The sequence below is a fragment of the Myotis daubentonii genome, chromosome 12, assembly GCF_963259705.1.
Source record: "Myotis daubentonii chromosome 12, mMyoDau2.1, whole genome shotgun sequence".
Classification (NCBI taxonomy): domain Eukaryota; kingdom Metazoa; phylum Chordata; class Mammalia; order Chiroptera; family Vespertilionidae; genus Myotis; species Myotis daubentonii.
Window position 1 is genome coordinate 18,295,564 of NC_081851.1, and position 12,093 is coordinate 18,307,656.

At 37.9% G+C, this 12,093-nt stretch overlaps 1 protein-coding gene across 1 annotated transcript in view; it reads left to right on the forward strand.

The window, feature by feature from the left end:
- The window catches only part of LOC132213023 (testis-specific gene 10 protein-like), a 130,867-nt gene extending 120,066 nt beyond the window's left edge, over positions 1-10,801 (forward strand). The window contains exon 19 of the mRNA XM_059658991.1: positions 10,333-10,801. Within this exon, the coding sequence (XP_059514974.1) occupies positions 10,333-10,357 (25 nt within the window). The 3' untranslated portion in view covers positions 10,358-10,801. The remainder of the gene's footprint in view (positions 1-10,332) is intronic.
- The last annotated feature ends 1,292 nt before the right edge of the window (positions 10,802-12,093 follow it).

The following is a 12,093-nucleotide window of genomic DNA, read 5'->3' on the forward strand; positions in this document are numbered from 1 at the left end:
TATTCTTTATTTCAGTCAGTGTATGTTTAATTTCTAGTTGGTTCTTTATCACAACATCGAGGGTCTCATTAGATTCCTTGAGGATCTCACTGCATTTATCGGCGGCTTCTAGACAGTTCTTGAAAGACCTTAAAAGTGTAGTTCTGAACTCAATATCCTCCATTGACAGTTTTGTCCTGTTTCTTTGTCTCCGCATTTTTTATGCTTTCTTGGTGCACCCCCTAGTGGTCTTTGTGCGCAGTCTTGTTGTAGTTAAGCCTTGATTGTTGTCGGCAATACCGGGGGTGATTTGACCTCCAGGCTAACTGGCTATGAGAGTCCCGCTGTGTCTGCAGTGGGAGAGCTTCTGTGCTGGATCTCTAGGGTGGTGCTAATCTAGCGTTTGCCTGAGGCTATCCGGCAAATGGCTCTGTGCAGGGCTTGGGTGGGGCGGGTCCCCGGGGATCTACAGGGCGGGCCGGAGCGGGCAGTTATGGCTGCTCTCAGTTCCGTCCCTAGGGGCTCTGCCTCACAGAGTCCCAGCAACCGCTGCAAACCTCGGAGAGAGAGCTGCCTTCGAGTTCCAACCGAAACCAGACAGTCCCGCTTCTCCCATTTGAGTCTGGGTCCCTAGAGACTTGCCCGGATCTGGAGCTCAGAGTCTGAAACTCCCTCCCGATTGAAAACAACAACCGCGCCCTCCACCACCAGCCCGCTCCGTGCGCACTCCGCACCTTAGTATTTCACTTCAGCACTGCGCCTCCTCTGAGTCTGGGTATGATATTCTCTTTCCTCCTAGTTGTAGAATTTCCACTCAGCCAGCCTTCCTGTGGTTCTGGATGATGTCCGTTCCGTCTTTTAGTTGTTTTTTGAAGTGGTTGTTCGAGGCAGCAATCTCCAGCGTTAACCTATGCCGCCATCTTGGTTTCTCCTATTTTGATTTTTAGATTCAATTGTTAGATATGTATTTGTTGCCATTTTATTGTTCATATTATTTTTTTCTTTTTTATTCTTCTTCCTCTTCTTAAAGAATACCCTTCAACATTTCATGTAGTACTGGTTTGGTTGTGATGAACTCCTTTAGCTTTTTGTTGTCTGTGACGCTCTTTATCTGACCTTCTATTCTAAATGATAGCTTTGCTGGCTAGAGTAATATTGGTTGTAGGTCCTTGTTTTTCATCACTTGGGGTGTTTTGTGTGTGTGTGTGTGTGTGTGTGTGTGTGTGTGTGTGTGTTTAATCTTTATTGTTGAGAATATTACAGATGTCCCCTTTTTTAACCCCATTACCTCCCTCCACCCGGTTCCAGCCCCACCCAAGGCCTTCACCACCCTACTATCTGTGTCCAGATCTTTAGTTAATCTCTTCCCACTCTGCCCTCCCTGCTTTCCTCTGAGATTATCAGTCTGCTCCATGCTCCTGTGCTTCTGATTCCACTTTATTTTGCATTTGATTTTTAGATTCAATTGTTGATAGCCATGTATGTTGACATTTTATTCTTATTTTTTCTCTTCTTTCTCTTCCTCTTCTTCTTCTTCCTCCTCCTCTTCCTCCTCCTCCTACTCCTTCTCCTCATCCTCCTCTCAGATAAAGGTAGTCTAGTTTCATCTTTTTGCATGTGTCTGTCCAGTTTTCCCAACACCATTTGTTGAAGAGACTGTCTTTACTCCATTGTATGTCCAATATCATCAGGGATATTGGCCTGTAATTTTCTTTCTTTGTAGTGTCTTTATCTGGTTTTAGAATTAGGATAATGCTGGCTTTGTAAAAAGAGCTTGGAAGTATTCCTTCCTGATGAATTTTTTTGGAATAACTTGAGGAGGATAGATGTTAGTTCTTCTTCGAATGTTTGGTAAAATTCTCCTATAAATACATCCAGTCCAGGATTTTTGTTTGCTGGGAGTTTTTAAATTACTGCTTCAATTTTATCAGTTGTTATTGGCCTATTCAGGTTTTCTGATTGTACCTAATTGAGTTTTGGAAGATTATAGGTTCCTAGGAATTTGTCCATTTTGCTTAGGTTGTCCCGTTTGTTGGCATAAAGTTATTCATAGTATTTGCTTACAATTCTTTCTATTTCTGTGGTATCTGATGTTATATCACCTCTTTAATTTCTGATTTTATTTATTTGGGTCCTCTCTCTCTGTTTCTTGATGAGTCTGGCTAGGGATTCATCAGTCTTGTTTATTTTTTCAAAGAGCCAGCTCTTAGTTTCATTGATCTTTTATATTGTTGTATTGTTATTTTTTTTTCTCTCTCTCTCTATCATTTATTTCCACTCTGATCTTTATTATTTCCTCCCTTCTACTTCTTCTGGGCTTTTCTTGCTGCTATGTTTCTAATTCATTTAGTTGTAGAGTTAGATAGTTTATTAGTGCTTTTTCTTATTTCTTGAGCTAGTCCTGAAATAAATGCTATGGAAATGCATGCTATGCACTTCCCTCTCAGGACTTCTTTTGCCATGTCCCATAGGTTTTGGGTGGTTGTGTGTTTATTTTCATTTGTTTCCAGGGAGTTTGTAATTTCTTGCTTGATCTCATTGGTAACCCATTCATTGTTTAATAATATGCTATTTAGCCTCCATGTATTGAGTGTTTTTGAGTTTCTTTATTGTAGTTGATTTCTAACTTCTTGCCATTGTTTTTCGAGAGGATGCTTGATATTATATCAATTTTCTTTAATTGTATAGACTTGTTTTGTGCCCTCAAATGTGGTCTGTCTTTGAGAATGTTCCTTGTGTGCTTGAGAAGAATGTATATTCTATTGTGTTGGGATGAAATGTTCTGTAAATATCAGTTAGATTCACCTGATCTATCTTGTAAGGCCTCCTCCCCAGGAGAACCTGATAAACCCTTCAAGATGGCATGGTTTCCAAGCCAGAACCACACTAGGGGAGTGCCTGTGGCAGTAGCAAGGGCTTTTTGGCCAGGAGAGCCCACCCTGAGACTCCGGCACAATTGGATTGTCCCTCACACACACACGCACATACCCATGCACATCCACACACTTACCCTCTCACTCATTCACTCACTCACTCACTCACACTCTCCCCCACTCCGGTCCTGCCAGCCACCATGTAGGAATCCTCCCTTTGCCCATTAAAAAAAATGTTTTTATTGATTTTAGGAAGGGAGAATGAAAGGGAAATAGAAACATCATTTATTAGAGAAAATCATTGATCAGCTGCTCCCTGCACACCCCCCATAAGTGGTTGAGCCCACAACCCAGGCATGTGCCCTAACTGGGAATTGAACTGTGACCTCCTGTTTCATAGGTTGACACTCAATTCTGAGCCACACCACCCATTTTTTAATTGAGTTGTTGTCTTCTTGGTTTTGAGTTATATAAGTTCTTTATATATTTTGGAATTTAAGACCTTATGAGATGTATTATTGGAAAATATGTTCTCCCATACAGTGGGCTCCTTTTATTTTGTTGATGGTTTCTTTTTTTAAATTTCTTTATTGATTAAGGTATTACATATTTGTCCTTATCCCCCTCACCCCCACTCATGCCCTCACCCCCCTGTTGTCAGTGTCCATTGGTTAGGCTTATATGCATGCATACAAGTCCTTTGGTTGATCTCTCCCCCTTACTCCAACCCTCCCCTACCTTCCCTCTGAGGTTTGATGGTCTGATCAATGCTTCTCTGTCTCTGGATCTGCTTTTATTCATCAGTTTATGATGTTCATTATATTCCACAAATGAGTGAGATCATGTTATATTTATCTTTCTCTGACTGGCTTATTTCGCTTACATAATGCTCTCCAGTTCCATCCATGCTGTTGCAAATGGTAAGAATTCCTTTTTACCACAGCGTAGTATTCCATTGTGTAGATGTACCACGGTCTTTTAATCTACTCATCTGCTGATGGGCACTTAAGCTGTTTCCAAATCTTAGCTATGGTGAATTGTGCCACTATGAACATAGGGGTGCATATATCCTTTCTGATTGGTGTTTCTAGTTTCTTGAGATATATTCCTAGAAGTGGGATCACTAGGTCAAATGGGAGTTCCATTTTTAGTTTTTTAAGGAAACTCCATACTGTTCTCCACAATAGCTGCACCGGTCTGCATTTCCACCAGCAGAGCATGAGAGTTCCTTTTTCTCCGCATCCTTGCCAGCACTTGTCATTTGTTGATTTGTTGATGATAGCCATTTTGACAGGTGTGAGATGGTACCTCATTGTCATTTTGATTTGCATCTCTCAGATGATTAGTGACTTTGAGCGTATTTTCATATGTCTCTTGGCCTTCCCTCTGTCTTCTTTTGAAAAATATCTATTTAGGTCCATTTCCATTTTTTGATTGGGTTGTTTATCTCTCTTTTGTTAAGTTATATGAGTTCCCTGTAAATTTAGAGATTAAACCCTTATCGGTGATACATACATATTTTTATACATGTACATACATATTTTTTGATGAAATAGTAAATGGGATTTATGTTTGTGTGTGTATTTTTGTTTGTTTGTTTTTGTTTTTGTTTTAGTTTCTCTTTCTGGTAGTTCATTATTGGTGTATAAAATGCAACTGATTTCTGGATATTTATTTTGTATCCTGCTATTTTACTGAATTCCTTTATCAGTTCTAGTAGTGTTTTGGTGGAATCTTAAGGGTTCTCTATGTACCGTACTATGTCACCAGTAAAGAGTGGTAGTTTTAATTTCCAATTTGGATGCTTTTTATTTTTTTCTTGTCTGATTGCTGTTGCTAGGACTTCCAATACCATGTTGAATGAGAGTGGTGAAAGCAGACATCTCTATCTTGACCTTTAGGGAAATGCTTTTAGTTTTTGCCCATTGCATAATGCTGGCTGTGGGATTGTCATATGTGGCCTTTATTATGAGGTATGATCCCTCTATTCCTACTTTGCTAAGAGGTTTTATCATAAATGGGTACTAGATTTTATCAAATGCTTTTTCTGCATGTATTGGTATGATCATGTGTTTTTTACCCATTTTTAAAAATGTTGTGTACCATGTTTATTGATGTGGATATAGTACCAACCTTGTATCCCTGGAATAAATCCCACTTGACCATGGTGTATGATATTTTTAATGTATTTTAATTTTTAATATATTACTGGATCTGGTTTGCTATTTTGTTGAGGATTTTAGCATTTATGTTCACCAGGAATATTGGCCTTTAATTTTCTTCTTTTGAAATATCTTTATCTAGTTTTGGAATTAGGATAATGCTGGCCTCGTAAAATGAGCTGGTGAGTCTTCCCTCCTCTTGAATTTCTTAGAATAGTTTATGAGGTATAGGTATTAATTCTTTTTTGAATGTTTTGTAAAATTCACCTATGAAGCCCTCCTGTTCAAAACTTCTGTTTGATGGGAGGTTTTTTTTTTTTTTAATTCTTTATTACTGCTGCAGTTGCATCAAGTGTAACCAGTCAATTCTGATTTTCTGATTCTTCCTGATTCAGTTTTTGAAGATTGTATGTTTTTAGGAATAGATCCACTTCATCCAGATTGTCCAATTTGTTGGCATATAGTTGTCTATGTTTTCTTACACTTTTTTTATATTTCTTTGGTGTCAGTTGTTAATTCTCCTCTTTCATTTTTGAATTTATTTATTTGGGTACTCTCTCTTTTTTTCTTGATGAGTCTGGTTAAAGATTTGTCAATATTGCTTATTATTTCAAAGAAGCAGCTCTAGTTTCATTGATCTTTTGAGTTCCTTTATATGACTCTATTTTTAAAATTTCTATTTTAATCTTTATTCCTTTCTTTTTACTAACTTTAAGCTTTGTTTGTTGTTATTTTTCAAGTTTATTTAAGTGTAAAGTTAGATTATTTGAGATGTTTCTTATTTCTTGAGATAGGCTTGTAATGTGCAATTTCCTCTTAAGACTGCTTTTGCTATGTCCCATAGATTTTGGGTTGTTGATTTTCATTTTCTTTTATTTCAAGGTATCTTAAGAAATCATCCTTGATTTCATTTTAACCCATTCGTTATTTTGCCTCTGTGTCTCTGCGTGCTATTCAGATTTGGGCAGAGGAGGGAGGGCGGGGGGGGGGGCAGTTGGTGATTGATTTCTAGTTTCATACCATTATAGTCAGAGAATTTTCTTTATATGATTTTAATCTTCTTAAATTTATTGAGACTTGTTTTGAGACTTGTTTGGTCTGTCCTAGAAAATGTTCCATGTGCCCTTGATAAGAATGTATATTCTGCTGCTTTATGGTGAAATGCTCTGATGATATCAATGAAATCTACTCCATCTATTATGTCATTGAAGGTCACTGTTTCCATGTTGATTTTCTGTCTGGAAGATGTATCTCTTGATGTAATTAGGGTATTAAAATCCCCTACTATGACCATATTATTGTCGATTGCTCCCTTTATGTCCCTCAAGATTTTCTTTATATATTTAGGTGCTTCTATGTTGGGTTCATAAGTGTTTACAGGGTTATATCGTCTTTACCATTATATTGTCCTCCTTTGTCTCTTATTATAGCCTTTGTTTTAAAGTCTATTTTGTCAGATATAAGTATTGCTACTCCAAGTTTCCCCCCCTTTTTTATTTGCATGACAAATCTTTGTTCATTCTTTTACTTTTGCTTTCTGTGTACCTTTCATTCTGAGGTATCTTGTAGACAGCATATATATGGATTTTTTTTTATTTCTTCAGCCACCCAATGTCTTTTGATTGAAGCATTTAAGCCATTTTCATCTGAAGTGATTATTGTAAGGTACAAATTTATTATGATTTTATTCTTTATTATTATGTGCCTCTTCTCCTCCTTCTTCTGCTCCTTCTGCTTCTTCTTCATGAAGATCCTTTAACATCCTATATAATAAAAGGCTAATATGCAAGTTGACCGAATGGCAGAACGACCAGTCGCTATGACGTGCACTGACCACCAGGGGGCAGATGCTCAACTGGTGGTGAGCACCAGAAGCTGGGCTCACGGCTGTCAAGCACAGCAGTGGTGGCAGGAGCCTCTCCTGCCTCTGTGGCAACACTAAGGATGTCCGACTGACGGCTTAGGCCCATTCCCCCCGGGGAGTAGGCCTAAGCTGTCAATCAGACATCCCTGAGGGGTCCCAGACTGTGAGAGGATGCAGGTTGGGCTCAGGGACCCTCCCCCCCCCAATTGCACGAATTTTGTGCACCGGGCCTCTAGTTTATTATAATGCTAGTATAGTGGTAATGAACTACGTTAGCTTTTTCTTGTCTGGGAAGCTCGTTATTTCTACATCAATTTTAAATGACAGCCTTACTGGGTAAAGTAGTCTTGGTTGAAGGTCCTAGCTTGTCATTATTTTGAATATTTTGTGCCAATCCCTACTGGCCTGAAATTTTTGTTGAGAAATGAGCTGACAGTCTTATAAGAGTTCCCTTGTAGGTAACTAACTGTCTTTCTCTTGCTGGTTTTCAGATTATTTCTTTGTCTTTAAACTTTGCTATCTAAATTATTATGTGTCTTGGTGTGGGCCTCTCTGGGTTGACTTTGTGTGGTACTTTCTGTGCTTCTTGTACTTGTATGTATTTTTTTTTTCATCAGCTTAGGAAAATTTTCAGCCATTTTTTCTTCAAATAGGTTTTTGAAACTGCTTTTGCTCTTCTCTGTATATTGCGAATGTTGAGAAGCTGAATGTTGTTCCAAATATTTCTTAAACTGTCCTTATATCAAAAAAATGTTTTTGCTCCTTTAATTGAGTATATTCTGCTACCTTGTCTTCTAAATTGCTGATTTGCTTTTCAGCTTTATCCAATCTATGGTTTATTCTTTCCAGTGTATTTTTAATTTCAGATATCAAATTGTTCTTTTGCAACTGGTTCTTTTTTATGGTTTCTATGTTTTGTTGTTGTTGTTGTTTTAATGCTAGCTATCTCTTTTTTAAGTTATCACTAAGTTCCATGAACATCCTTATAACCATTTTTTTGAACTCTTCATCTGGTACAATGCTTGTTTCCATTTAATTTAGTTCTTTTTCTGGGCATTTCTCTTGTTCTTTCATTTAGTTTGTCTTTTTATCTCCCCATTTTTGTCTGCCTCTTTGTGTTTGTTTCTGTGTATTAGGTAGATTTGCTATGTCTCCCAATCTTGGTAGGATGGTGTCCTGTGGAACTTAATGGCACAGTCTCCTTGATCACGTGAGCCGGGTACTCCAGTAATATCTCTTGTGTATGTTATGTGAGCTCTTTTGTCATAATTGAGTGTTGAGTTTGCTATGGTCCTATTTGTGTGTGTGTTTTATCTTCAAGTTTGATGACTATGAATATTCATCTTGACCCCAGTGTACAAGCTGCTGTGCAGGTGCTGACCATGTGAACCAGCAGGATCTGATGCCTACTGAGATCTGCCTTTGGTTATGATACTTGTTAAGCTAATTGTATCCTGCTTTGATGTTATCTGAAGTTGTCCACTGGGTATGTCTATTCTGGTGCCTTTTGGGAGGTACCCTGGTCAATGTCAGACACTGCCTGTGACCTGCCTTGGGCAACCTTTTTAGAGCTACAAAGCAATCCAGTTTGTGGCTAACTCTGCTGGGCCTTGGTGTGTGTGAGATGGATCAGTATGTGCACCACGTCTGGCTTCCACCACTACTGAGCCCGGGGGCAGGTCAGCAAATGGCATAAAGGGCCCAGAGATCCATCTCTGCCAGCCTTCACCTGCCAGCTGCCTGTTAGGTTCAGTCACTAAAAGAGCCTCTCGGTGGGGATGAGTGGTGCTCACCATATTGATGTAGGTCAAAACTCATGCCAATGCTGGGACTGAGGCCGCTCGGCAAATGCCCCAGGTTATACTAAACCTAGATATTCCCTGCCAAGTACCCATAGACTTTTGTGGTGGGGTGGTGTCTCAGGGAGCCATCAGCATGAGGATAGTAGATTTTATCAGGTCCAAACACACCAAGATTTGGCTGTTAAAGGAAGGGCTCTGCACCAGTTTGGCATGCAAGGGAAAAAAATGACCCTGTCCTAGTGCGACACACAACACAGTCTGTCCTAGATCCTACCCAGACCTCCTTGGCAGGGGGGAGCTGCCTGGAGTCATGGGGGTAGGAGCACCTGGAGCCTAGAGTGTGGGGCTAATGTTTCTGCTGTGAGAGGAGGCACTGGTCAGTTTCATGGGAAAGTGGGGGGAATGGACCCGCCACAAAGCCACACAACTCAGTCCCTGAGTCAGCTCATACATCTGCACCCTGGCCCAGAAAGATGCTCCTCAGCAGGAAATCCAGAGGATGGGGCTATTGTATTCACCCAGGCTGATGCCATAGGGAGAGGAGTCCTCCCCTGAGGAAGGATGGCATCTACAGTGTGGAAAAGGGACTCAGCACAGAGATCCTGGTGGCTGTCTTTTCAGCTCTCTCCCCAGAGCCACAAACCCCAGTCTGTCCTCATGGGACTCTAGTCTGCTTTACCCTCCCTCTCTCGGTGCTCAGGGTGTGTAGCTGTGAACAAGATTTTGTGTATTGGCTCTTTAAGAGTGTACCTGGTCTGTTTCTTGTCCCTATAGTTTTGCCTTTTCCAGATGACATAAAAATGGAATCATCATATGTAGCCTCTAGTGGCTAAATTTCACCCAACATAATATATTTCAGATTTTTTCAAGTTGTTGTATGCATCAGATCTTGTTGAATATTCCTTTTACCCACTGAAAAGTATTCTACTGTAGGGATCTACCAGTTTTGTTTTATTATTTTTTACTTGGAAAGAATTATAGTCTTACCTGGAGTTAGAAAAATAGTTAAAAAGGGAGTTCCCCATATCCTTCCCCCAGCTTACAAGGTAATATCTTATAAACCAGGAAATTAACATTGGTAAAATACAGTTAATTTTAACTCATATTCAGTTTTCACTTGTTTTTCCATGTTTTCATTTATGTGTATTTATAGTGTGTGTTTTTTTATACACGACCCATATTTCACCGCCACAATCAAGACACCTAATTGTTCCATCAGCACCAAGGAACTCACTCTCTCATGATACCACTTTATAGTTAGTCAAAGCACACACATACAGTCCCCCCAAGAAAATATTAATTTCTTCTTCTCCTCTATAATTGTCATTTTGAGAATGTTATATAAATAGAATCACAAACACTATCTAACTTCTTGAGATTGACTTTTTTATTTAACACAATGCCCATGAGATCCATTCAAGTTGTATTTAATAATAGTTGATTTCCTTTTTAATATTGATATGATTCCAAGATATGGATGTATTACAGTTTATAAAAACTGAGCAAAAAAACACATTGTATCTGTTTTTCTTCACAGAAGCTGGGAGAAAAATCATAAGTATTGCCAAAGTAATGTTAGAGTTTAATTTTATACATGGTGAAATCGTGGAATTAAAAATGTTAATCTGCACAAATTTTCTTCTCTCTCATAGGAATCTTTGCTATAGAGATTTCTGATATGCGAAAAGATTCTTCACATCCTTGGGAAAGGTCAAAATGTCAATCTGATTTTTTTGCTATATGATTGCATTTATCTTTTGAATCCTTGACAATGTTAAATGTATATATTAACTTTGTGCCTCTGAATTTCTGTTCTCATGTGCCATATTGCAGTGATCAGAGATGACTTATAAAACAAAAATGCATGTGGCTCTTTCTACCCATACAGTAATAGTGAGTGTAAAATCCACTTACTTCACTATTGAACACTGTTATGTTAACTATCCGGAGTAAATAAAGAAGCTTGTAAAAAGAAGAAAAAGTGTTCTTTACAAAACTGATTTTCTTTCCTTTCTTGGTCTCTCATATAATTGGATGGGTTTTTTTCTTTGTTATTTATCCTTTCTTGGCTGGAGAAGTTTTGCCAAAATAGGCACAGTTTACTGATCCTGGCCTGGGTCCCAATATGCCACTTTGGATCCAGCCTGACATAAATTCCAGGCCATAATCTGACTTCAAAGCAGCAGATAATAGGAGTGTGTCAGGATTTTTAAAACCATAATGTTGTACCACTGATTAACATACATTTCTGCAATTGTGTTTACCCATACTGTTTTTAGAAAGGCAGGTGATGCTATATCTGTCAAGAATGTAAGATTTTTTTAAATCTGTATTTTTAATAAGTTTACTTTAAAACATTAAAGTACTGCAATCAACTTAATTGCCATTTTATTTATTTTTTATTTTTTGCCTGTGGTAGGTATTCGTTATATAGAGTAAGTCCAGTGATCTTTCCTCATTTCCACTAAAATTGCCTAAATCTCTTCCTTTTTCTGTCCATTGATTTTGAATTAAGAGTCTGAACACTAATGCATTTTACTAACATTAGCTGTTTGTATTCTTGCCATTTATTTTAAAAAATCTGTCATTAATAGTATTCATAGGATGTAGACAGTTTCTCATTGTATACAGTCACTATTCAGTATGACTACAGTAATGAAGGATAGGTCCCTGGTTTAGGTCTTGTTTAATCATTAACACTGTGATATTTTACCATAAGGCCATACTACATATTTACTTTAGTTTGATATTTAAAAACCTTGAGGTTTATTCAGCTAATTTAAGACTCTCATTACAGATTGGTTTAAAAATTGAATAATTTAAAATATGATGTCCTTTTATAAACATTTTAGACAATAATACACAAAGAGTTGTTGGTTAAAAAAAGTTGTTGGTGCCAATATTAAATAATGTATTAATAAATATGCAAAATTAACCTTTGCTAGTGATGCAATGACCTGAGCACTATGTCATTACAACATTAATTTTAATCTGTCCACCTCCTAGATGACCTGACAAGGAGCTGAGTGTCACCTGTCACACATACTTTACATGTTGTATGTGGAGGGCAGTATGTCGGGAAAAGGGCATGAGATAAATAAGAATGAAGTATGTAAGCAAATATTTCCATACTTGATTAAAAGTATACTGTACTTGACTTGTGCCATTAGTTACCGAATATTTAAAAGGAAAATTATTTGGTAAGTATAAAGGGGCCAATATTATCCAAAGGTAGGGAAACCTCAACTGTATTCTATGTTAAACTCAAAGAAAAGATTTTTTCTTATAATTATATTTAAAGACATTCATTATTTTAAATCAGATTCATGTTACATGATATAAATATATATTAACCTATTGATAAGGTTGAGATCACCTAATGCAATAAAATGCACAATACATATTTTTTCTCT